This window comes from Cyprinodon tularosa, unplaced genomic scaffold, assembly GCF_016077235.1.
Source record: "Cyprinodon tularosa strain WSP-4 unplaced genomic scaffold, ASM1607723v1 ctg185, whole genome shotgun sequence".
NCBI lineage: Eukaryota > Metazoa > Chordata > Actinopteri > Cyprinodontiformes > Cyprinodontidae > Cyprinodon > Cyprinodon tularosa.
In genome coordinates, this window is record NW_024038643.1 from 1505294 (window position 1) to 1533097 (window position 27804).

At 38.2% G+C, this 27804-nt stretch overlaps 1 protein-coding gene across 3 annotated transcripts; it reads left to right on the top strand.

The window, feature by feature from the left end:
• Positions 1 to 1006: 1006 nt before the first annotated feature.
• Positions 1007 to 26432, top strand: cunh10orf90 (chromosome unknown C10orf90 homolog). 3 transcript variants are annotated; one of them, XM_038282579.1, is made up of 9 exons: positions 1007 to 1300; positions 1382 to 2063; positions 5479 to 5542; positions 11431 to 11516; positions 19229 to 20492; positions 21412 to 21564; positions 21844 to 21968; positions 24503 to 24680; positions 26198 to 26432. In XM_038282579.1, exons 2-9 carry the CDS (start codon positions 1512 to 1514, stop codon positions 26287 to 26289), a joined length of 2514 nt encoding a protein of 837 aa, XP_038138507.1. In that variant the 5' UTR covers positions 1007 to 1300; positions 1382 to 1511; the 3' UTR covers positions 26290 to 26432. The 3 variants fall into 3 exon arrangements, with proteins under 3 accessions (XP_038138507.1, XP_038138509.1, XP_038138510.1); XM_038282581.1 differs by having other exon boundaries at positions 1452 to 2063; XM_038282582.1 differs by lacking the exon at positions 21844 to 21968 and having other exon boundaries at positions 1008 to 1300.
• The last annotated feature ends 1372 nt before the right edge of the window (positions 26433 to 27804 follow it).

The window sequence follows — 27804 nt, forward strand, 5'->3', positions numbered from 1 at the left end:
TACTTCTTTTAAAATTACACAAGTTTTAAGAAGTTTCTGAAGTTTTGAAGTATTACTAATCTTCTAGATCATGTTTTTAATTGAAAAAGCTTCCTGGATGGGAAGCGAAATGTCTTCAAACTTGGAAACAAAGTCCAGTGGATTGTTTTATAACTTTTTTGGAATCTTCTAGAGCACCACCTTGAATCTGACAGAGAATCTATAAAGGGGAGGTTAAAATTAAGGTAATGGTAAGGATGCCTACCAGCATTAACTACTGCATGCTAATCACCCAAAACTAAAACATCAATCAAATACCAGTGGAAACATATAAAAACAGACAAATAAGGTTTTATTGCTGTGTCATGGATTATTTAAAATGGTATAAATTGATCTTAACATACCTTATTTTATTAAAGGTAGACAAATAAATAATTGTATTCAACTTCTTGGGTTGGATAAAAGTAGTTTCCAATCTACCTTGTCGCACTCCAGGGAATTTATCATATTTGCATTTAAAAGATATAAATATGTATATTATGATTTGTCCGTCTTGTCATTTTAACTCATGCTGCTTTATTAACCCAATAGAGCGTTGATTTCTTCTAAAAGCTCTCAAACAAATTTCTCTGAATTCATTCTCAGAGGCCCCTATGCAGATCTTTGATTTAATGGAATTAGATAAACAAAAACATTGGTTGGATCAAACTCTTCTGTCTCCACACACTTACAGGACATCATGTGGGTCACAGTTGCTTATCCAAGAAAACACTGGCCTATTTAAAGATGGTCTCGCTGGAGTCACACGGCTCACATTGAGGCTTGAGGGTAAACGCTCATCATCAGACACCGACCACGAGACCAGATTCACTAAAGAGGATCTGTGACGCAGAAGGCAAGTCATGGAAGAATACTGATAATTTACTTATTAGGAATGCGCAGTGGTTTGTGAGCACCTCTTATAAGCATTATCTGTTCATCATGTTTTTTTTTGTAAAGTAGTATTTAAAGCTGAACTTTACAGATTTCCCTCATTTAGGTAAATATCTTCCATAATTCATTGCATCAACAATTGTATCTGTTTATCCTCCAGCAAGCCCATCCCTCAGTCTGTCTCTTTTCACCACTTATTGGCTCTTCGGCTGTTGTGCTCAGTAACTCCTTTGTTTGCCAAAGCATCTCTCACTTTGCTACATGCCTGACTGGAGACAGTACCCACCAGCACCTAGTTTACACCAAGACATACAGTGTTTATCTCGTAAGACCTTTGCACTGGGAAGAATTGGAGTAGAGTAGAAAAGGAACATTTTGTCAGCATTTGGTGAGTATTAGCGACATCATGTTTTGGAAGCTGGTTATTGTATTGCATATTCACTTATTCTTTGCCTGAACCTTCTGATAGCATCACAACAGATCAATAAGAAAGATGACCTGTATCATTCTTGATGAGGAATTCTTCCATGCTTCTTAAGGTGGTGTGAGTGTAAAAAGGCCTTCAATTGCCGGTGAGGTGTCACTTGAAATACAGAGAGATGACTCTCCGCCGTCCAGCTGCCCACCGAAGGAGGGCTGCAGGCTGGAGGAGATCAGGGGACGAGTCCTACTGGGACAGCTTCATATCAGAAGAAGAGCCTCCTCGCTTCTCCCGTGCACCTCGGCCACAGAGCGCCATTGAGGGAGGTCAACTGGACGTCTGGCTGGAGCACCTGAGGACAATGCAGAGCAAAGTTATATCCCCAATTCAAGAACCATCATTTGATCGGACTGCTTCCATGCCTGTTCTTGAGGGACAGCCGACAGGACGAGCCTGGAGACAGACAGGCGGTTCCTCCTTCAGCACAGCCTCATCTTCACGTGGGAGCTCACCCAGCAGCCAGGAGTCCCTCCAAACAGGGTGTTTTCCCTCTCAGGAGCGCAGGGGAGTTTGGGATAAAGTTCATATCTTGCAGTCACCATCAAAGGAGCAAGCTCAGCTTAGCTGTCTGGCTTCAGTTAAAACTGGTTGGTTGCCAATCCAGAGAAGAGTGATGGTGGTAGGGAACAACGGGAGCCAAAACCAGTACATGGACACATCTTCTGGCCAAGTAAGAAACACAAAACATGTCTATAACATTTAATGAAATCCCTCTTACTACACTTTATACGTTTTCTTACCATTCAATGAATTGATTGATTTTTGAGCATCTCTATCGAGGTTAGAGATGTCTGATTCCTGCAGATTCTAAAGTTTTAATTCATTAGTTAGTTTAATCCTAGTGGTAAAATGAAAATATAAACAAAAAAGCACTTATTATCAGTGCAACTTTATTTAATTGAATATTTGTTTTTGTAGGATTAGAATCAAATACAATTCGATCTATTACATGTTGTAATGTTAGATACTCCTGATCTCAGCACATTACTTCTTGTGTATGTTGTATATTGGTTTCTTTTATACCAATCTTTTTATTTTTTTTAGGAAAGACTGAAACACTGTAAAAGCACAGAGTAAAAAACATAATATCTCCACAAACCTATGATATATGAAAGAGTATGATTAGAAGAAGAAAAATGCTTCATTCCCTCAGTAAGGATTGGAAGTGGATGCATAATACTTAGGCTCTATTCTTTGATAAATGTACACAATATCTTTATAGCTTTAAAGGACAATAAATGAGGACAGGTACTTCTAAATAAGAGATTAGAACCATCTTCTCTTAATAAAAATACAAAAGATAAGAAAAAAGGAAAAGTTTCCCAGCGCAACAGGGCTCCTATCTCACCAAATAAGAAGAAAAGAAGCTGCCGAAATAAAAATAATCCTTAGCACTTATCTGCACAATTTCTCTCGATCATTCAGAGTTTGGGCTTCTGTTATGTTCTCTTCTCTTCAACTTTACTAATTTTCACCCCAGTTTCTTTTCTTTTTTTTTTTATAGGATTTAAAGAAAGACAAAGCTTTAAGTTGCTTTGCAGCAACCATGAAAGCTAAAAGATTTAGAATGCCAAAATCCCTGCTGAAATGTGTGCAAACATCCTGAGCAATTACAAGAAATGCCCTGTGTGACCTGTGAATCTAAGCTCTTAGTCAGGTTTCAATAAGACTTAAATTCTTATTTTGGTCGTTGCAATAAAATGTATTTTTTCTTTCTCTTCTACATAAAGATTGACATACTTTAGAAATTAAAGACATTTTATTTTGTAAGTAATTAAACTAATAAAATCAACAGAGGGGTAAGGACTGATGGTGACATAAAAATTAAACACGTTCATACATTCATAGTTGAATACTTCTAACTCATTAAGCACTTTGTTACTTTGGACCAGTCAGCTGTCTGTAATAAACTCCTGAACGAAGCCTTTGAAATATAAATAACCCAAATTAAATCATATGAGTCATAAAGATACAAAAAGATAAGCGGCAATGTAAAACTTGTAAAACATCTTAATATTCCCAATCTACTGACAAACCTTATCTTAGATGAGCTTATATGAATTAACTCTTTAGCCTCTGTTCTGTCTCCCTTCTTTAAACACACACATGTGTAGAATTATGAGGTTACCTAATTGTATTTCTTTAAAAAAAAAGATTAGATTAACTTTGATAAGATGACAACGTTTTTTCCTAAAATTTGACATTTAAACCAGGTGACCTCTGGTTGCATTCTTTGTGAAGATTAATGAGGTTTCTACCTGAAAACTCATTAATTGAACTTTAACTAAAACCGTTATATTGGAAATAGTCATTTATGGAACTGTCTCATGTTATCCCACTAAGTGGTATGGCTAAATTGGTAAACAAACAAAGCAACATATATGACAATTTCTTTCTACTGTCAGAGATATCGCAAAAAGATCTGAAGAGATCAAGCATTAATACATATTCTATTAAACTTTCTCTCTTTTTCCCTAAGATTTTAACCCAAGGTTTCATGTGTGAAGTCGTAAAAAAGATTTGAAAAAGAGGAAAACCTCTAACTATGCCATCTTCTATCCATCAGCTCAGGCTGCCTCTAAACTACAAGATTACAATTGATGAGAGGATTTCTCGTTTTCACGCAAATCAGACGACTGACCTCTCTCTGAGAACTTTATTTCCTATTCCCTCATCATGTTTGGCGCATCCTGACACTCATTTGGACTTTGAGATTTAATTTTTACTGGTTTGATCGTCCTGTCGGTTCAAGTCTTTTGGATCCTGGTACCTGCAGAAAAGTAAATAATGCTGAATACGTTTTTGTGCTTAGAGCAAAAAAACAAAACAAAACAAACACAGACAAAAAAAAAGAAAAATGAATTTTGGAACTTTAAAAGAATATTTCACTGCCCAAATCTGCGGTGAGGCAAAGATTATATTTGTGGCAGAAGGAACTTGCCAGATGAATAATCCACTCATTGTACTACTCCTCACAGAAAGCCCCCGATGTGATGTCTTCAGGCGCTGATTATAAAAACATGTTCTAGAGGCAGATCAGACATAATATTAAATTTTTTTTTTATGTACTCGTGGAGACACAGTTCCAAAACACTAGGTAATATATACAAGTAGAGGAAGCAGTTTGTGCTCAGGATTACTGAGTTCTTGTGAAACATTATTTAAAGAGCAATCTCAGACATGTATTGACATTTATTTAATGAACAAACTATCATAACTTTGGGTGTCATAGAGCTTGCATTTAACATAGTTTAATAGCTTCAAGATAATCTTTTTTGGAATATGTTGGTGTTCAGACTTAGTGTAAGTTCATGAAAAAGGTCATGTGCAAATCATTGTCACAGAGTGACATATTTGCAAAAAGGTAATTTTTTTGTGTCCATATGACCACAACCTTTTCAGTTACAGCCTTTTTTTTCTGTCCTTAAGTACTTTGGATGTCTTTTTTTCAGAAGCTTAGATCTGCATCATCAGTAACTATGTTGTGCCTTTTACAATTCCCATAAATGTAATAGAACAGCCTTTTGTAAAGACTTGAAGCTTGTATACCCTAGTATTTCCTCAGGTTGTGTTGTTGCAATTCTCTGATGTTTGTCAGTCGATGTAAGCTCTGCTACTCTGAAGGTAAGCGTCCTGTAGGGAAGGGCGATGGTGCTCTGGGCCAGGCAGAGTACAGTACTCCCAGACAGGGCCATTTGTAGTGCAGAGTGTCTCAGTTACCCAGGGAGATAGCAGAACACAGGCCTCTTTTAAAATGCACCAACTCTGCAGAATCATAAAGCTTTGCTTTATAACCAGATTGAAGCTGAAAAGGCAGAGACTGAGCTTAGTTCCTGAGCAAATGCACAATTCTGAGTCAATGGTAACACAGCATTACACTGTTTAAGATATGTCTTCATAATCTATAATTTGCAGTGCTATATAGGAGGTTTGATTGAGCAAACCCCTTGTCTTCCAACTACCCAGTCGACCAAAAAATGTTATCTAATCCATAGTTGTAGAAGACTTATTTTGAAATCTTTAAATCTGTCAAACTGTCTTGATATTAACAGAACACAAACATTTTTTTCATTTTTTGCCCTTAGGTTAAACTGAAACAACCCATCACTCCAGCAATCCAAAAGAACAAAGAAATGCATTTTTACAACGGTATGTATACATTCAGATGTATATTGCAGGATTGTGGGTTTTTCCCTAAAGAGGCAGAATAAATCAGCCAAGGACAAAAAGCCATAATGTAGAAAAAAGAATTAGAGAAGGATTGCTTATCTAGGAATCAATAATACATATGCAAGATCATTAGATGCATCAAACGGCAATCTTGGAGCATTATCTTCTGATGGTATTATAAAATTGATTACTCTGAAAACCGGATAAATGAACAGTTAGTGGATATATCAGTGCTGTTAAAGGCATCATGGCTCATTGAGATAGAACTAGACAGACTAAAGCAAGTTATTTTACACAAACTATTCCAGTAACATGAAACCTCAAGAATAAAAAACTTCCAATCAATACTTTTGTTTTGTTCTATGACAAAAAACAAATGGAGTCTAACAACAAAAACTGAGAGAGGATGGCATTATTTGTGGTTTAGTTTTAGTAGTTTCATTTTCCTTACCTTGCCTTGAATGCTCTGACATACCATTTCATTCCATTAGTTTTCTGATGTTTCCTGCTCCCCTTTCAATGTCTTCCCATCAGGCAACTGCCTGACTTGTTTCACACTCAGCAATCACCTTCACACTGAACTGTATATTAGTTCTTCATGCTCCATGTGTCTCTTATGTAGGCCCTGTTTAATGGGTTTCAGTGTCCAGATTATTGATCGTCTCATTTTTGTGCTTTTTTTCCTTTTTAATTAAGAAAACTATTTTGCATCCATCTGGCAGAAATTAGGTCCTTTTTCTACCTTATCTTATGAAAATTACATGACTTGCTTGGCAGGGAAGCAACTTACTCACTTCTTATTAGCCTTCCTAAGTGGAGCTGTCCATATCATCAAGCATCCCTCTAAAATAACAAAAGTAATGTGCAACTAGTCCTGTATTATCAACCACAGTACTCAGAGAGCATTTTAGGCAAAGTAAATGGGACTTGAATAGGCCTAAAGAGCTAACAAGAAGAGGTAGTTTGGGGATTAAGGCAGGAGTCAGGAAGATAAGAGGAGATGCAGACTGATTGGAAAAGGGGCCTCATTCATCCTTGAACACAGCAGTGCAGCACTCACCAGGTTTGATCTGAAGCTTGATCTTTCAACCTCAAACTTGTTTATACATAGATTATCCTGGCAGGGCTCATGCTGCCTGCAGAAATCAAAGCAATCTATCTGTTTGGCACCAAGGAGCTGCATCAGACACTGCAGCAGTCTTACCACTGTCATCATGTGGTTATAAAGGACCGAAGTGAAGTGACTCGCTGAGGTAAAACGAAATTGTTTAAAAGGTCAAATAATGAGAATATACAAGATGCGATCACAGACAGAACAATCCATGAAGCATCGTAACAGAAGGATCCAACTATGATGATGGAAAATCAAGAGCTTAAATGCTGAAATAAGAGTGAAAAATGACAATGAAACTAAATAAATTTGAACAGCTGTGCCTGGAGTAAAGCGGGGAAGCTGAGGGAGGAAGAATTATCAATTCAAATGGAGCTGGACCACAACACAGACACCGTTTACCAACATAGATCTATCAGTCTAAAAATACAAGAACATGGGTCCGTTTCACAAAGCAGGTTTAACAAATTCAGATTCAAATCCGAAATTCCAAATTGATCTAGCCTAAAGTTGGGAAATCTGAGTGTTCGGTTTCACTACAGCTGATATCAGTTAGTTCAATCAATTTTCACTAGGTTCCCTCAGAGTTAAGTGCGTGTGCAACAAGTATGAACAGCCATTATCAGTGGAGCACAGATTCAAGGAGTCACCATGACAAAAGGCAACAGGAAGTGCCTATTTCACCCCACTGGAACCAGAGATTTTAATGCAGAAATGAAAAAATTAATAAATAAATAAAAAAGACAGACAGAGAAAAAGCACTACAGCTTCAAAGGAGAGGAAGGTGGAGAAGGAAGAGATTGTTGCTCGAGTTAAAGCATAAGATTATATGAAGTGGACTATGGCATGCCGTTTTACATTTATTAAATGCACTCTCCTTTCTGTTATTCTATTTGTAGATCACTAAAATAAGATTCTTCCTGATAAAAATCACACTCCTAGATCTAACTGTAATGATATATTTTTTAAATTACATTTTTGTAGCAGAAACTGAATTTTAGAAAGTAAAAAAAAAAATTGAAATTACACTAATAAGAATTAAGTTTTATATATCTAGAAATGTTTACACAATTTAATGGGCTGTTCTGACCTTTATCTGCTTGACTGAAAATGTATGATATCTGAAAAAAAAATTTTCACAGTTAAAATAATGCAAATGCTGATGCGTAATATTAGGAATATAGAGATCTGAAATTAATTTAAAGACATCCAGAATGTTTATTCTAGATGTGGAGGATGTCATTTTGTCTAAAATGGTCATTTATACAAAGAAAAATTTGTGTTTTTTCAGACATCAGGAATACATATTGAGAACTAGTAAATATCAAAACGGCTTGCCATAGTACTGTTATCGTATCGTATCGAAAATATTATACGGGATTATTTCTTGAACTGTATTAAATTAATGTATCCACTTTGGAGAAATCTTCTGGCAGCAGGAGAGGATGAAGCCTAAAAACATTCTAATATATACAACCTGAGGATCATCTCATGTGACCCTCCTCATGTTGATTCAGTCTTCTTTTACACAGTAAATAAAGGGCTGTTTGCAGCCAAGCTTTGGATGTTATCATCCCAATCAATGGCAGTTATAAGCGGTTATCAGTCCCATAGAATGGCTTCAGATTGTGCCAGTAGGCTCATTAGGTTGTTACCATCCAGTGAATCCTAACCCTAAAGTAATTCCTTTTCCCCAGCGGAATTAATTAATCTATTTATGTGTAATCTGAAAATAATTTCAGTAGTTCTTCATGTGTTGTACAGTAAATATAACTAAATAAAAAGTAATAACAAGTAATCTTATGCCCTGTCAACTGAGTTGTAGAATCCTCTCCCTACAAATATTTAATTCTCTGTGAAAAAGTGGAGATAAGATCCTTGTCAAACGGAAATGTTTTTAAAACTTAATGTGTGTAACAGATCTAGTGAATGATTTTTTTTTTTTATGCGAAAAAAAGAAAGAACATTAGAACAGCTTATCAACCAAACATTACAGACTAAACTAGCATGGAATCATTGTAGATACAACAATGAACTAAGAGAAATTAACAAAACTTTGAAAGACCTTTGTAACTGCCAGTATTAGTGGATACTTGTTGAGGACCCAAATGCAAAGATGAAGAGCCAGAGATGATTTCTTGCAAAATTTAATGAAGAAAAAACACAGAAGCCATTATCCAGAACCGATCAACAAGAAACCCAGGAAACAACAACTAGGAGATACTAGAGAGGAATAAACCGAACAAAGGAAAGATTAGAATCCAGCAAACAGTGGTTGCACAGGAGGAGTATATATGCCAAAAAAAAAAGAATGAATGGAGTAATCAACTAATTGGGAGCAGGTGTGGACAGAATTATTTAGAAGGGAGCTACGTGAAAGGACACTGGGACAAGGTGGCAACAGAGAGAAACCAAGAAATACAACAGTGCTTAAATATAACTAGAAAATAACTTGAATGACTCTAAATGGAAAAGTCCAGAAAGGGCAGAATGACGACAATAAAAAAACCCAAAAACAAACAAAAGAAGACCAAATCCCAAACACCAATGAATGTTGGAAAACGCTGTACTGCTGCATGTGCATTTCTTATTTAAAGCCACATTTACAGACTGCAGTGAATATGCAAGTGGTTCAGAAACATATTAATATGTAAAAAAAAAAAAAAAATCACGATGCAATAATGCAAAAAAAAAAACCTTAAAGTATGCCTCCCCCTGTGTAAATTATCTGCTGCCCAGTTGTAAGCCAGCTCTTACATTAACTAATGTTGGTGAGGAGCTGGAGGTCTTTGACCATCCTACTCGTCTGTTGAGGGATCATCAACTCCACTCAACAATAACAATACGTCTAAAAGTTGCAGGAAAGTTCCCTTTCATAACACACCCACCTGAATGGCTCATTACCAGGCTGGTGCAGAATATAATGAATCAGTTCATATGTTGTTTTTGTTTATAGGATTTTTATTGTGGTGAAAATTAGGATGGCCATGAAAAATCTTTAACAATTCGACTTATGTTTTCCTATTCAAAAGTTTTTTTTGTTTGTTTGTTTTTTTACTAGAAGTACTTCAGTTCTAGTAAGGGAAGATTTTGAAACCTTTTTGGGAAGTGCCCTTCTATTGATCCCAATTGAAATGCAGAACAACAGGGCACAGTAAATGCTGTTGTTCCACTGACAGATGTTTTGGTCACAAACAGGAATTTGTGAATTAGTTTAAAGCTAATTAGGTATCAGGCTTAGTATTGAGTTGAAGCTACACACACACAAAGCCAAATAAGATATCTGTAAAGAGAAGTTTGAGTTTAGAGATGAAACCAGATTAAGCAGGAGGTCCTAAACAACAAACAAGGGAAAGGAGAAAAAAAGGCGGGGAACGAAATGTGGTGCTGAAACATTACACAATAGATTTAAACGTTTTGGAAACACAATCAGTCTGAAACATGGAACTACTTTTCCACCCTACATGAAGGTTTCACACATTTCTGGTTCTGCTGCTCTTTGAACAAACCCTCCATCTTATATGACATTCTGTATTTTTTATTAGCTATACATTAAATTCTGCTTTTCTGGGGCATAAATGTGACATTAAGTTTGCAGAGGATCGGTGATGTTGTGGGCCTTGTGGGTCCTGGAAACCTTGTGAGACAAGGACAATTCTTAAATAATCTCAGCCCAGTAAGTTAAAACTGATCATCTGTGTGTCTTTTAGGGGATGATTAGCAACTCAATACAAAAAAGGTTAATACAAAAACACAAACAATCATCATGGTGTGTGCAGTTCAGGGGGGTGAGGACTTTACAGATTTATTTTATGCCATCAGACAGAGAGGCCAGCAATTGTAGCTCTAGCAGCCAGCAGCATTGGACAAATTTGAAAGTTGGCCAGTGGAACATTTAAAGCTGAAAATAAAGAATTTAAAAAGTAAGACAACTGCCATCTTTTATGCCTTTTACAAATATCTCCTTTCATGTTTTGTTTCATAGAAACAGTCTCAGACTGTGCGCTCTGTCACTCGGTAAGAGTCACATTTCCCAAACAGGAAAGAATTTAATTCTAAGGAGTTAAGTTTGGAGGTATTTGTGTGTACTTTCATGTAGTATTTATGTGAATATATTTGAGATATCATGGCCAAAAAGGGTGTTGATAGGGATTTAGAGGGTATATGCTTGAGTCTTTATGGTCTATTAGACCTTTGTACTAGATGATGAGCTAGCAGAAGGTTTAAAACTGTTTGATTTCAGTGAGTAAATGGGAGGAATATTGAATAAATTACTGAAGGAATGTTTTTTTTTAACTAATAGAAATGTGGTTAAATAGAAAAGCCTGGGTCATTTATTCTCCAGCTGCAGTTTCACAGTGAAGTGCTGCAAATTTCAGCTTGTCTCTCGTTTTCTCTCTTTAAATGGAAAACACAGCCGATTAAACGTGCAATAACTAAGGGTTATCCCACAGTGAGGGCCTGTCACTATGGTAACAGCAGCAAGTGGAAATACAGCCATGCAAGCTGAAAGGGATGGCAATCAGGTATCAGTCACACAAATCCTGTCATCTCTTTGAGGAAGCAGGACAGTGACTCCAAAGCGGTGCCAGACTCACCTTTCTGTGCCTATGTGAATTATTGACAGTGTCAACATTTCCTTAGAGTCATCAGAGGATTGCTGAAAAATGCATGGGTTTGTGTGTGTGTTTTTATGTGCCGAGGAGAAAAAGACATCCTGTCTTACCAGTAATCTGTTTGTTTTGCCTTGATACAGCAGAGGCAGAGAGAAGTCACACCAGCCCCAGTGTCCCGTGTGTGAAGACGAGGATTACTCTGGATCGAGGCTCTGCTTTTAACAAGGTAATCTGGCTGATTTATAAAACTATCAGCTAAGCTTTATCAAGAAGATTGAAATTAAATACAGCAGTAATTACCAGGTAAATTCAAGTGTTAGGAAGTCTGAGCGAATTATTTGATCTTAAATTTAAGGCTGTATTGTACTTTCAGTGCTTGGATGAAATTTCCAAATGGATAGATTCAGTGCTAATTATTGAGACATTCAAACACTAAGTATAGTTTTCTTTTAAACAATAGTTGTTACTATTTTTTAAGTATGACCTGTCTTTGACCTTTCTTGAAATTGTAGACATTAGCCCATCAAAAAATGCCCAAATAATAATTTAATGCCCAATTATTTTTTCATAGTTATTATTATTTTTTTATAGCACTAGTAGGGAACATGCAGTATTTTTAAGAAATTGGCAAAATGAGATTCAGATTTTTGTCATAAGAGTATCTATTAACAATAAGATTCAAACTATAGAAATGTTATGGCAGATTAACTTTAATAAAAAGAAAACTTCCCAGATATTATATTTTATAATTTTGTTAGTGTACAACAAAATTGCCTATTTAGGACTATGCTTTTGAATACAAACAGCCTGGATCATTATGGTCCAGTTTACTATGAAAAGAGAAATTTCTAAGAAAAATAGTTGCTTTTTCATTTAGGAAAGATTTGACCTAATAAATGTAGAAACCTGAGGATTTCTTTCATCTCTGTGCTTCATGCTGCATAGTGCAGCAGTAGCCATTCCATTTATAGAGGCTATTGCTCCTCAATGCACACACCTCTATAAAGAGTTCCTGCCCAGTTGCAGCAGCTGTACGTGGTGGTGGGTCCAATTGATGCCATTATTAAAATGCAGTTCTAGACCTGCATACATTTATTCCAGGTCCTGCAAACAGGCTGCATTTTTAATTTGCCAAGGAAGGAAATTGCTCATGTCACACAGAAATGCACAGAACAGCACAGAATACAAGATGGTTATTTAGATGCATCACTAGGTTTTGAGGATAAGCCCTCAGAGATGCACACGATGACGAATGTCAAGGCTGGAAAAAACTATTTTTCAAACCACTAACAAAAACTAAGAAGGTACTTTCCCACTACTTGAGCAGATTTAAAAGAAATACCTATTTTGTAAATGTTTTAAGAAACCATTTGTCATGATTGGAACTCGGAGGTAACCCAATTATGCAGAACACCTCTGACGGACACAGGGATGGAAAGTTTGACAGTTTATTTAGCACAGACACACAGAATGAATAGATTCTGGTTTGGGCCTGGATTCTGGTTTCACCGGAGTCTCAAGGGTCGTTGAGGTTTTCTTTGGGAGAGTCACTGTTGGTTCTGGAGAAGAGTTTGTCAGCAGAGTCCGTTTGCTGCTTCAGCGTCTCACGTCTAGCTTGAACAGACCTTGGCTTTGGTTTCCCAGCTCTAGTCCAGAGCTGCTTGGAGGTTCTCAGAGAATCTTCAGGGTTTGGCTCAGAGGGTCGGCTTGGCAGGTTAGCTCTACCTGAGCTTTCACAGAGGAGACACGGGTTTCCTGGAAACACAGAGAGAGTGGTTAGAATCCAACCTGGATTCAAAGTCATAGAGATAACACAAAGATCTAGGCTTTAGAGCTGACCAACTGGAACAACACTGCGGCATTGAGGCAAGGTCTGAAGACAGCTTATATAGTGGATCCTCTGATGATGGTAATGAGCAGCAGCTGTGCAGGAGGCTCTGCTCAGGAGGATCCACGGCGGACTCTGCTGGAGAAAGATGGTACTACTCCAGCTCCCAACAGTACCCCCCCCTCAAGGGCGGATTCCAGACGCTTAAGACAAGACCTAGGGAAACAAGGTAACAACAAAAAACATCCCACCAAGGGTGGGCGCAGGGGGCACCAAACTAGGTAGGCAAGAAGCCAAGTCCAAAACAAGAAACAACCCACCCAGGGTGGACGGAGGAAAATAAAAAGGAAAAAACAAACTGAGTCCCAGAACAAAAAACAATCCACAAAAAGGTGGACGTCAACAAAGAATGTCTCTGATATCTTACTGGGAGACACCCGGTAGCAGCTCAGAAATAGGTGCAGGGCGGGGCCGCCCACTGCGGCACCGGAGCTGATTCAGAGAGGACCGCCGACTGCAGATCTGGCTGCAACATGGAGAGAGCCGCCCACGATGACTCCGGTGCGGCCTCCGAGGTGTCCTGAGGCGCCCACCGAGGGCCCCTGGATGCTCGGATCGGCCGAGGAGGGACTCCAGAAGGTTCGGCGGAACGGGGACTGGTTGACTGACTGGAGGCATGGCAGGAGGGAGACCACGATTCTACGTGTCTATGAGTCCAATTAATATGAGGGTTGTGTCGCTCCAACCACTCATATCCCAGAACCAAGGGAGAACAGGCTGATGGGAAAACAAGAAAGGTTAAGGTCTCTCGATGACTACCTGAAACTTGAAGCTGAAGAGGCTGAGTTTCGTGGGTAACTTGGTGTAGACTCCTTCCATCAATAGCTGAGACTTTAAGTGGTTTCCTCAGAGGGGTGGTCTTAATGTTTAGCTGTTGAACTAGACTTGAGTCAATAAGGTTTCTCTCACAACCAGAGTCTATGAAGGCTGACAGAGTGAGAGTCTGATCAGAAAAGAACAGGGTAGCAGGTAAAAGTAGATGAGAGGATTTTCTATTTAGTTGATGCTTCACCAGACCCCCCATAATCGCAGACGAGCTCCAAATCCTATTCTTTGCTGGACAGGAAAAAACAAAATGCCCAGGTATTCCACAATAAAAGCAAAGCTTTTCCTTAAACCTTCTCCTCCTCTCATCGGGTGTGAGCCTAGTGTGACCAATCTGCATTGGCTCCCCCTCAGTTGGTTCAAAAGCTGGTGGAACAAAATGAGTTTTAGACACGGGTTCAAATTCAGGCTGGACACGGCTCTCAGTTCTGAACGCCTCTTCGGGAGAAACAAAAGAAGAGGTGTCCCTTCTCTTAGCCGTAGAAACAGAAACTGGAAAAACATGACTCTTAATCTTAGACTTTGATCTGGTTCGAAGACGGTTATCCAAACTAATTGTCAGCCTGATAAGTTCCTCTAGGGTCTCAGGTGACTCGAGTGTGGCGAGTTCATCTTTTAAGTTTTCGTTTAAAGGGTTGAAAAATGCACTCTTAAGTGCACATTCATTCCAGCCTGAGGCTGCAGCTTTAACCCGGAAGTCTATGGAAAAATCCGCTGCGGAGGAGTTCCCCTGTTTAAGATTTAACAGAGCTCGAGAGTCAATTGTTTGGTCAGAATCTTGGTTGAAAACCTGAGTAAATTCGGAGATGAAGTCTGAATAATAGCCATCAAGGCTGTCGTCGGTGGGAAATCTAGCCTGAGCCCACTCCAAGGCTCTACCTGTTAGCTGAGAAAGGATGAAGTTTATCTTCCTGTAATCTGTGGAAAAGCTGCCTGGAGAGTTCTGGAAAATAAGTCGGCATTGAAACAAAAACCCCTTACACTTGCTAGGGATACCTGAAAATTTCTCTTGGAGAGACGGACGAAATTCCGGAAGTGACGTGACTGGTTCTGGTTCCGGAAACGGAAGCTGGACGGGCTCCGCTCTGGGAGCTGATTGTCTGGAAAACTCCTGCGGAGACTTATTAAGTCGAGTGTTGAGCTCACCCATGATTATGTCCAAAAGCCGGTCCTGAATATCTGGAATGGCACACTCAATTCTTCTAGCCAATTCATCGTGGCTCCCACGGAGGAAGGCCTCAAGGTTCTGAATCTGAGTCGGTAGATCCTTCAGAAGCCTCCAGAGGGGTTCCGCTGGGAAATTTTGTTGGCCGCAGTGTTCTGTCATGATTGGAACTCGGAGGTAACCCAATTATGCAGAACACCTCTGACGGACACAGGGATGGAAAGTTTGACAGTTTATTTAGCACAGACACACAGAATGAATAGATTCTGGTTTGGGCCTGGATTCTGGTTTCACCGGAGTCTCAAGGGTCGTTGAGGTTTTCTTTGGGAGAGTCACGGTTGGTTCTGGAGAAGAGTTTGTCAGCAGAGTCCGTTTGCTGCTTCAGCGTCTCACGTCTAGCTTGAACAGACCTTGGCTTTGGTTTCCCAGCTCTAGTCCAGAGCTGCTTGGAGGTTCTCAGAGAATCTTCAGGGTTTGGCTCAGAGGGTCGGCTTGGCAGGTTAGCTCTACCTGAGCTTTCACAGAGGAGACACGGGTTTCCTGGAAACACAGAGAGAGTGGTTAGAATCCAACCTGGATTCAAAGTCATAGAGATAACACAAAGATCTAGGCTTTAGAGCTGACCAACTGGAACAACACTGCGGCATTGAGGCAAGGTCTGAAGACAGCTTATATAGTGGATCCTCTGATGATGGTAATGAGCAGCAGCTGTGCAGGAGGCTCTGCTCAGGAGGATCCACGGCGGACTCTGCTGGAGAAAGATGGTACTACTCCAGCTCCCAACACCATTCGATAATGCAGACACTAATGAAGGGAGTATGTATGTTGATTTGTTTGTCCCTCAGCCTCTCCTTCTGTCCCTTCACAATATCTTAAAACTAAATGATCAACATAAAGACTAACTGCATGGATTATCACACAACACAGTGTTAAACGTTGCACAGATTACATTTTGCAACCCAAATGTGAGCCATATAAATGTAATTTCAAATCCTGAAAAAACTTTTTTTATTACTTTAATTAAAGTAACATTAAGGTAGCCTAATTTTTATTATACACATACGATTGTTGAAAAAATAAGTGTGAGAAGAATATATATTTTTCCCCACCTTAAATGAAAAACTGTATTTAATGTTTACTGGTGTTGTTTTTGAGAAATACTAAATTGGTTGGATTTTCTGAAACACTTAAGTTTGACAAACATGCAAAAGAAAAAAATAAATCAGCAATACTGCAAATACTTCCTCAGACATGATTAGAAACTGGACCGAAGATATGAAGATGTTTGAGTAAATATTGATAGTTTATATAACTATTCAGATCACATTATATTGGAAGAGGTATTTTTAATAACAAATTTAAAAAAAAATATACAGATTAAATTAAAAACCACATATTTGTCTGAAGCTTGAGAATCATTTTGGGGAGGCTCGTCTTCCTAAAATAGGCCATGTAACACCACTGTTCTTAATGTTGAGATATTTTGAGTCTGAAATAATAATTATTCTTTTATTTGTTTTAATAAACTTTATGGACACAAAGATTGTTCTTTATTAGGATTAATGTGTCGATTAATCGATTAGCAATTGTAATTAGATGTAATTGGATGGCAAAAGGATCCTTAAGAAAGATTTTTTTTTACAAAATTAAACCACATGAAACTAAAACTTTTCCACTTCAGGAGTTCTGGGTAGAGCATATTTACAATAAAAATATATCTTAAATAAACAATATTTATGTCTTTTTTTGTGTGCAATTTTTGTATAATTACTGCTCTAAGTGCGTTGCTCTGTGAGCTAAAAGTATGATTCAGAGTCTCTACACACCACTCAGTGATTTATCAATCAATAAATTAGTTGATCATTCCAATAATCGATTAATAATGTACAAGTTTTTTAAAGAGCAAGTAACACACCACAGAATCTGAACTCAAACCTAACCTAGTAACGCCTGTTCTGTTGAGATGACAGAATGAGCCAAAATAAACTGTACTAAAAATGTTGTTGAATAATAGAGAATACTGGCACATAACAAATATTACAGCTCAAAAGGTAATTCAATTCTAACAAGTACCAAAAAAAAGATATACCAAATTCTGACTTTTAAGGAAGTAAAAAAAAACAAAAAAAAACCTTGATATCTATTTTGCACTTAGCAGTGGGAATAATTTCAGTTAGTCTTAAACGAGAATATCTTGTCTGTCTGAAGAGGCAGTAAGAAAGCCGTAAAAAATATGAAGTCTTTAATTAGAGTATGTCAATATCTGCTTTAACTTAGTGAACACATTGTCTGATTAGAGCTGTACATCTGACAGCAGTGTACTCTTCTTCTGAGGGCTTCTAGCCACTCTATGTCTATAGAGAAGCCTGTACAAAAAAGGATGTCACTCTATCTGAAGGTAAATGAGGTAAAACAGTGTTTGACTAATCTATGTGCATGGTGAAGCTCCCTGCCTATAGCTGCTAAATTGTTCTGCAGAGGAACGGCTACGGCTGCTTTAGGTATAAAGTCAACATTCACAGAAGCTGTGGGTCAGAAATTTCATTTTCGCACGACAAAATAAGAGGCTTCTGCATTTTCTCCCAGAAATTCAACCTGCTTGAAGTAATGTAATAAAGAGTTTTTTTCTCCTCCAGCCAGACCTCACACCTCCTATGCTTCTTCACTGACTGTAATCTTGAATATTTCCATAAGTCCTCCACCTGGAACTTGCAGTAAAATGCTGCAGGCACAGACTCTAATTTAACCAGCTCTTCCAACAATGCTCCACTTTCCAAAGTTTCTTAAAAATCAGCACAGGAAATGCACCCTTTCAATTGAGGAACAGCTTAATGCTATATATTAAGATGCTATATATTAATCCTTATTGCTGGTTATGTTTGAGACATATTTATGTGTTTCTTTAAAGCTCTCAAAATACCATTAGAATACTGATGCCCAGAGACAGGATGTGTTGCTTTTTGCTTCTCAGTTCCTGTCGGGGAAAAAGTCCCATTGTTATTCAGTGAGGGATAAGTCACGCTGTGTGCTGCTTTGGCTGTTGCTCCTTCCATTGCTGCTGGGGCAGTCCCTGTGTCAAGCATGTGGTGGGTCACCTGACACCAGAAAGAACAAAACAGACACAATCGAATTCCACAGCTGAAAACATGACAGGTTTTTAATATTTGATATTGTACTTCTTTTGTATTTGCTTCTTTAGGTCAGAGTGCCAAACCAAATCTATCTTACCCTATAATAACATGTTTTTTTTTTGCAAAATGATCCGTAATTTTTTTAAGTTTCCATGTTTTGTCATGTTTTATCACAAACCTTTTAATTTAAGACCGATCAACAGAAGGTATTGCATATTTATAAAGTTCAAGAGAAATAATACATAAGTTTTAAAAAAGAACATTTAAACATTAGTGAGCAAAACTCATCATAAAGACCATAAAGGCAAGTGAGGGAGACAGTTGTGGAATTTTAAACTGTGATCGACTATAAAACCAAATCCAAAGCTTTCAACGTTTATCAGATCATTGCTCAATCTATCATCTGAAAATGGAGAGAATATGGCACAACAGAAAACCTGCCAAGATACGGTCGTCCTCCAAAACTGACAGACCAGACGAAGAGAGCATTAATCAACAATAGAGTCCTGCAATCCACACATTTGACCTCTATCCAAGAGTGTTGAAGGCATTGTTCAGCAAATGCCATAAGAAGTGCCATTAGCAGTTTGTCATAAGTTGTGAGGAAAACAGAATGGAGTAGAGGCCAAAATAATGATGAGAAAATTGATTTAGATACTTTTTGATATGAAGACTGGGTAGATTTCAGCTGTTTAAAACAATAGTAATATACCTGGAAGATAATGTATTATTTGCATTAAAAATTGCAATGAAAGATATTTCAACCAAATATATATCACCACTATGGGTTAGAATATAACTGTACTGCACACTTTCAAATTTATACTGTTACAATATACAGGTTCAGTAAATACATTTTAGTTTGTGATTATAGATTGTAGTATGTGAATGCTTTTTCAAGGTACTGTATTCTTATTTTTTTTTCATAGGGGCCTGAGAACTCTCCTGCTAAGGAGGGTAACCAAGCTGTCGGCTGGCCTTCTATGACAACAGGCTGGAAGCCTAACAGGGTGTCAGGTCATTTTGGAGGCAATGATTCCAATGAGATCTGCAGAGGGCTCAGAGAGGAGCCACGTTTGATGACAACTACAAGCACACAGTCTGTGAACCATTCACCTCTGCATCGGAGGGCTTCTGCTGATCCAGCTGGTCATTATAGTTTGCTGCAAGGAGCAAATGCTGTAAAGACACAGAAGCCCCATACACCTTTGCAAAGAACGAGCAGTGTTCAGCCTTTAAAGGCCACCGTATTTTATGGGACTAATAGCAGCTCTGAATCTTCACACATACAGACAAGTTCCCCTGTAACGACTCTCATCCCACAAAACAAAGCTGGCTTCTCTTCTATCACCATCTCTTCTAAAAGAGTGAGCAGATCAGCGAGTTTGCCTGGATCCCGATCCATGAAGTCACTGTCTCCTTCCCCACCAGATCAACAGTCCATGGACCCAGACTCAAGGCAAGTACGGGTGCAAAGGAAAGCTACTATAGTCAAAGTGACAGAGCAGAGAGTGGTATCAAACGGTTCTCCAAGCACCTGTCGACCTGGAACGCCTCCGTCTGGCAATGCTTTGGACACAGTGGTTCGCAGAAGAAAGGCCACCATCATTAAAGTGACTGAGCATAAGGAGACTTACAGCACAGACAAGATAAGGAATCCAGAGCACAGGCACAGTTACACTGAAGGACTGTATAAGAATAACAGCACACTGAACAGTAAAGTACCTCCTTATCTATTAAACTCCTCACCAAGTGCAGTTACAACCCCAAACACTCCAAACGCAAAGAAAAATGAGACCCTGCACAGATCTACTCTAAATTTTTTTCTTAGCAACCCTCCGGCCATTGCATCTCCTCCCTTAGAGCCGGCTCCAGGGGCTGCCGGACAAAGATCTCGGAGGTTGCAAAGACCCATGAGCAGCTATGGTAGTTTGATTGTACACTCGGATCAAAGCAAAGAAAGTGATGAACAATCATCCTACTGGAGACAAAGCTCCAGGCCTTCACAGGAAACCTCTCCCAACCACATGCACTTTAACCACCTTCCCATCAGCTCTGGAAAATCAGTGAAGGAGGCGGGTCAGCCCATGGCGGCTGACACTCTGACACCAAACAGAGACGAGATAGACTCGACGCCATCAGCGGATGGAAGGCGCAGAGCTTCGCCGAGTCTTACTCTCATCAAGGCCCCGGGTAGGTTTCTCTGTCCCACTTTGACAGTGTTCCTGTCAACATACAAGCTCCATCTGTCTTTGATCTATATTTTCAAAGCACTGAAGTGTCTAAATATACTTTTCCTTTTTTTTTTTTTACTGTTTCTGCCTTTTAGCTTCAACTTATTACGCTCCATCTGTATAGTCCCAAAGCTTTGATGTCTTGCTGATTATCAGATTGTTATAAAAATATCCTTCTATTTGTTGCATTGAGAGCATCTAACGCTCTTACCAGGTAAACATCAGAATATCAAGTGGTATATGTGCAAATAAGCCTTCTCATATAGACATTATTTGCCTCACACACTTTTTTTGCCATGAAAAAACGGAAAATTTTTCTGTCTAAAATGTGGTTAAAGGAAAAAAAACATTATTAGTAAAATCACAGTCTCTATTCAAGCTATGTCCTATATATTTTATTTCTTTGCTACATATAAGCACATTGTTTATCAAGCAAGTCTTGTATCTCTCCATCTTGTGATTTAACCGTGGCTCAACATCTGAAATTAGAGGAGTTTTTATATGGTTCAGAAACAATTAAAACTTGTTTGAAGTTGCTAAAATAAACAGCCGCATCAAACTGTACATACCCAGAAGAAATAATGCAAGGAGGCAGTTTTCTGCTTTGCAAGCATGCCTCTTCATTTATCTTAGCCCTGCATGAAATTATTAAACACCCTCTAATCACATTCATTAAGAGTGTGGACAATTAATTATAAGGCCAGAGGCGGGGTAATTTAAATTCAGTATTTGATTCAGTCGGTCACTCAATGAAGCGGAATAAAAAAAAAAAAAAAAGAAACAATCCCATCAAAGTCACCATGTTGCGTTCAATAACAGCAGGCCTCACTGTTTTCACCCACTTTTTGCTAACATCAGAGTCCTCTTGCTTTCTTTAGATCCTGACTCCCATCAGTCTCAAGAGGAGGTGCTCGCCCTCAACGCTGCTGCGATTATAGCAAACATCAAACTCCAGAGGCAGCTTAGTCAGAAGAAGAAAACACTGAGAGGTTCAGAGAGGGGCTCCCCGGCCTCTCCCCAGGGAAATGCTGGTAATATTTCACACCTCTGTCACTAAATGTGTCGGGGAAATGTTTTAACTCATAGCATTTCTCACCTCATGAAAAAAGTTGCAGGTTCAACACTGTTTGATTGAATCAGTTGGGTTACAAGGAGATTTTGCTCCCTCTCACCCAGAGTGCTGAGGAGTAATATGTTCCAGCAGGCCTGGGGAGCACAGCACTCAGGCATGCGAAGCCAAGCAAGGTGTAAATGAAACACAAAACTGTTTGACTTTTTTTCTTTTTCTTTTCCTCTTTCTCTCTTGGAAGTAATGGATGAGGGAAAATATATAAATGGTAATAAAGGTGAAGCCCGGTATCACAGGCAGCCGCATGCTGAGTTTATTCCACTGGGACCAAACCGGGAAAGGTCAGCTGAGTGTGCCTCCCTTCAGGTGAGTTCACTTTATGAATGGATAAATAAATGGAACAGAAGCATGTGGGATGGTTTTCTTTGTTAGTAAAAACACATTAATCTTGTTCTGTAGTTTATATTGAGTGGAAACTTTCTAATTTGTACCTTTTGTTCCTGATGTTTATCCAAACAACATTTTAAGCTTTTCGGTAATGTCCTTTAAATAAAGATGAATAAATGATTTATTGCACCTGAAATAAAGTCTGTGACACTGTAATGTTATATCCAGATTTTCTTTACCCTACCTATCTCTTCCTTTATTGTGCCCATCTACATTAAGATCCAAAATTCTAAGATTAAAATCAGAATTCCGGGAAAAAAAGTCAGAGTTCTGAGATTAAAATGAGAATTCTGACAAAAAAAAAAAGTCTGAATTCTGAGATTAAGGTCAGTAGTCTGAAAAAAAAGGCAAAATTCTCAGAAAAAAGTCAGAATTCTGAGATTAAAGTCAGAATTCTGCAAGAAAAAGTCAGAATTCTGAGATTAAAGTGAGAATTCTGAGAAAAAAAAAGTCAGAATAAAATTTAATAATCAGTTAACTTATTTTAATTTTTTCAGTGGCCCTAATCCTCTTCCGTATCATCCTTCTCCTCTTGGTGTGTGATATTTAAAAACATTAAAACCATTAATTTTCTAGTCTTGTTTGTCATACTTGCCGTTGCTCATGTTGTAATATCTGTGTTTACTAACCACAATGTTTACTTAGCTTTATTTATAAATACATTTATTTAAATCTCTTTATGTAAAAACACCTGAAAGATGTGGCATCCATTTATATTCAGTGGTCCTGACTCAATACTCTGAAGAACCATCTTTTGTCAGTCTGTTATCAGTCATGTCTGAACCTTTTGTCTATCCTAAAATGACAGTTGAAGCTAAATTTGACTTTGACTAGGCCATTCCAACACATCAGAAAGCTTTTAATAAGCATGTAAGGTTTGTTGTCCTACTAGAAAGTAAACCTCCAGCCGTAGTTGCAAGTCCTCTGAAGCCTCAGATTTTTTTTAAGGCCTAAGGTTTAGTATAGATACTTTCAGCTTTTTATAAACTATGACCAAAAAAAAATTCACACAGATTTCTACTACCATCACTGTAGTGCTTTTAATTCTCCACTTCTAGTTGTATCTTCAATGTAGCAGCAAAAAATAAAAATAACAACAAAATAATAAAATATATAAATTCTGGTCACATCTTACCAGAGCTCTCCATACTATATATTTTAACTTTAAGTTTAGTTAATTTTACAACACATGTCATCTCAGGGCCTTTAGGGGGACAATACAATCTGATTGGTTAAGGAAAACCAGTTAATTGCATCCCGTCATTGATCTGAAATACAGCCTTCTGCTGGATGAGCCTGCGGCGATGATTTTCGTTGTTGACTTTTCAGCAATCCCTCACACTGAGCATGCATGTAGCGACAGTGGAGAAGAAAAGGTCCCTCTTAACAGGAAGTAGCCTCCAGCAGATCCAAGCTCAGTGTTAACTGTGTCCCTTATATCATTTTTTAATTTTCTTTCATCTGTGTTATTTATCTTACCTGAAGAGCTGATTTCATAGATGTTCTATCATCAGACCATCCCCCCTGAGCTGAGTATCACTGCAGCTCCTCATGTGCAGCTGTGGGGTTCTTCTCTTTGTCAATGAGCTGTTTTTTTGCCCTTTGCCAGGCCTGCCACTGTAGATAAACAACTATGTCTTTGTAGCTCTATTGTTGTGCCACACTTTTCCATTTGGCCAACAATAGATTGGACTAAACAGTGATCCAAAAGATATTCAAAGATTGGGACCTGTTGTTTAATAACAAATCTTGCTTTGAACTTCTCTGTTAATTAATCTGTGTGCTGCATTAATTTATCTTCATAATGTTGTTAAGGGTATCGAAATAAAGGGGGCTGTACATAAATGCATTGCAAACATTTTGGAAAAGTCTGAACGATTTTAAAATGGTACATTTTATTTTCTTTCACTTTATGATTATGTGTATTTCTATTTTAATCCATAGGAATAAATAAACAAAACACTTTGTGGTTTGTGACAAAATGTGTGAAAATGTTCCCTCTGAAGAACAGGGAGTCCTCACTTACTAATAGAAGCTTCTGTGATGCATCATTTCTGAAAACGGGATCTATTGCAACCATTTTAGTAACGATTTTAGGGATTATATTGATGCTGACGATTTTGACCATTATTTTCTAGCGAGGGATAGTTTCACTCAGTTAATGCATCTCCTTAAATCGAAGGAAAGATTTGCAGCCATTGGTACAAAAATATCCACCTATTAATAAAGCTGAACCTATTTTGAATGTTGTTTTTTAAACCGATATGCTCTATTCAGATGCACAGAAAGAAAGAAAAAACCCAACTACTTTATAACTAGGATGAAAGTTAATCTGGAACAAAACCACTCTGATGTCAGGAAACACCTGAATCCTATTTTCAGTTACCTTTGGGATGCTTGGGAGCTGTGTAACTGGTTTGTCAAAGAGAGGAATGTGTTTGTGTCTTTGGCAGCGAGCACTGAAAAGGTTCAGACCAGAATTCATCAGCCGCTCCCAGGAAAGAGTACAAGCACTGGGACGCAAGGTGCAGGAGAGGAGAGAGCGGTCAGGAGCGGGGAGGCTGGAGTTAAGAGGAGATCAGCTCAGACAGCTAAGGGCCAACAGCAGCACAGGGCCTACCTCTTTGAATGGTAAGGCCCCTCTCTAAACCATTCTGCTGACCATTGTCCCTTTGCAGCTGCAATGGCCATATGCCACATCACTAATCACCCTCATGCAGATTTAGAACAAAGAGCTGAGAGAATAGCTGTCGACCAATCTTGTTCTCTCGGTCTCACAGAGACACTGTTACTCTTTACTGAATGCTGGGAGGGAATAATCTAACTGAATAGAAGAAAAATGGATTGAAATAGAGATATCCTTTATGGTCCCACAGTTAGGAAATGCTGGACGGCCAACAGCATAGCAAATATGGAAATAAAAGCATACAGGTAAACATAGAGATATGTATGTGTTCCCTAATCATTGTTGAAATTTGAATCTTTTTTTTCTCTTCTTCCCCCTTTAGCTAGTTGGATAGATTGGATCACTTCTTAACATTAACTTTTCAGTATGGAAAAAACAATGCATCCTTAAAAAATGAATAAAATAAATAAATAATAACATATTTGCTTTTTAAAACTAGGGCATAATTTTGTGGCTTTTTAGTCTGTTGATTTATTTTTCTGCTTAGATGAAAGCTTTCTGCAGCAAAATCAGGCAAAACATAATGGTTACCTACTTCATTTTTCAAACGATTAAAGAAAAAGGCTGAAGCAGAAGGTATTGTAAAGTTCAAAACCAAATGTTTGTCATTAAAACTTTTATTCAGTGGAATGCTTTTATCCTGGAAAAATCTTTACATTTCAAATCTGAGTCCCAGATTTTTATCCCACATATCAAATTGTCCAAACCTTAGGCTCCTTCACGGTCTTCAGATTTTTCAAACCAATAACCTTAAGAGCAGACCTTCCATCCATGAAAGAAACTGGATTAACCTAAGGGACACCAGGACATCTGGGAGATAAATTGACATAAATGTTTATTTTATCCCTCATGCTGTGCTACATCGGTCTAGTTTTCCTGTGAAGTGCCTCACTAAGAGTTTAGTTTTATCCCCACATGCTTCCACCATATTCTACATCATTCTGTGACATTTTCTAAAAAGAGTCAGGACTCTAAATCCAAGGTTTTACAGTATGATTCAGCAATTACACCCTGTGACCAAATCAAGTAAAACTAAACTAAAATGAGATAGAAAAGCCATCAATTCAAACAACTTTGCACAACCAGAGACACAGTAGGACTAAGTTTAAGGTCACCTCTGAATGAGCTCTCAAAGTTTCCGGCTTCAAAGAAATCATGCTTTCTTTATATCTGTCTCTGCCCTCTTCTGCCCAAAACAGGAAACTACAGCTAGGAAGGAGTGAGGATAGTTGTGTCTGCAGGTTTTTACATGGTGGTCTGATGTATGCAAAAGGCAAGATGTTTTATGATTTTATTCTTGGGAAACCAACAGAACATTTTTTTTTAATTCTTTGTTAGATTTTTATTTTTTTTTCTGTGAAAATCCTGACATTTCCCTGAAGTTTCGGCACTAGGACAATCTTTATTGATTGACTACCGGTACTTTTATTCACCGCTGGTAATAGAGTCAATATTTTTCCAGGTAACCTTTTCAGACCCACAGACAGAGGTATTTCCCAGAGAGACGTCCAGTCCAGATCCAAGCGGCGAGTTGCAGCTCCTGCTGTTCCCTGACAGGCTAACTGATGCGCTCATCCATATTACCTTTTCTGCTGCTGTCTATGCATTTGAAGGCCTGCTGCTCCTTGCACAGTATCCTGCTTGGGTTCATCTGTCAGAAACCTGTGCTGCCAATAAACAGTTTTGTTCTCTCTTGATTCTTTGAGTCAGTGTTTGAAATATCCTGCACAAGTACTTCCCATAGTAATTCATAGAAGATTAAACACATTTGTCCAACCATTTGGAAATAAAACAACTAATTTTTTGTTTGCCCACAGAATTAAAAAAAATGTTCAGTATGTAGGATATTGAGGAGGACAGGAGGAAAATATGGGCACCTTTTATAATTCACAACTACATTATCTAAAATGCAATTTCTTCATAATGTTCTAATATGTTTTGGAATGCATTGATTTATTAAATAAAACAAGCCACAAAGGGAGATTTATCAGAAAAGAAACTGAGTTCATTGGTAACTTTGGAAGAGCTGCGGGGTTTTTGAGATGACTACTTCACATGTACCACATAAATCTGGACTTTATGGGAGATGAACAGAAGAAAACCATTTAAAAAAAAAAATCCTCTTCAAATATTTCCATTACTGTGATGGGTTGGCGATCAGTCCAGGTTTTACCCTACCACTTAACCAATAACCACTATAAATAGGCCTCACAATGAAAGAGGGAGCATGACAGGATCTCCATTCGGGGCAGCCCTGGTGAAAAAAAAATGATAGAAAGAGACTTAAGACCAAGTTAAGAGTTCACCTTCCAGCAGGAGAACATGAAGCCAAATAAATATCAAGAAGCACAGAATTATTGAAGCAGCATAGAGAGCGTTCTGACCAGCTGTCTCACTATGTGGTGTGGAGGCTGCAGCGCCTCAGACTGGAAGAACATGAGAAGAGTGGTGAGAACAGCAGAGAGAATCATCGGGGCTCCTCTTCCCTCCATTAAAGACATTTCATCCCAGCACTGCGTGTCCCGAGAATCATCAATGACCCCTCACACCCCCACCATTGACTGTTCTCCCTGCTGCCCTCTAAGAAGAGGCTTTGCAGTATTCGATGCAGGTTCAGCAGATTCCGCAACATCTTTTTCCCCACTGCCATCAGACTGCTAACCTGTTGAAAGAAACTCGAAATCATGTCACAGACTCTGCATCACACTGATAATACCAAACCAAAAAATGCTGCATATTTGCACCATATATATTTGCCTTGCAATGCTCTGAAGTTCCATATCAATTTTGCACCATGTTTTTTTTCTCCCCCACTGTTTACATTTGATCACTGTTGCTCTTTATGAAATGGAAATGTTCATTTTAATGCTAAGCTGCTGCTCATTCACTGTCTAAAACCTGTAATGAAATGTTTTGTATACAGTTTGTGTGTACAAAATGGTAATAAAAGTTCTCTAGATCAAAATGTTTACATTTATAGATTTTTTTTACATTTAAATATGCATTTCAATTTTTTTATAATTAACTACAGATTGATCTGATTTATTTTAACCAGTATAAAATTATTTG

Coding starts and splice junctions, on each gene's coding strand:
- cunh10orf90 (XM_038282579.1), top strand. CDS start 1,512: ATGACTCTCCGCCGTCCAGCTGCCCACCGAAGGAGGGCTGCAGGCTGG. Junction 2,064..5,478: donor TGGACACATCTTCTGGCCAA/GTAAGAAACACA, acceptor TTTTGCCCTTAG/GTTAAACTGAAACAACCCAT. Junction 24,681..26,197: donor AGGGCCTACCTCTTTGAATG/GTAAGGCCCCTC, acceptor ATATTTTTCCAG/GTAACCTTTTCAGACCCACA.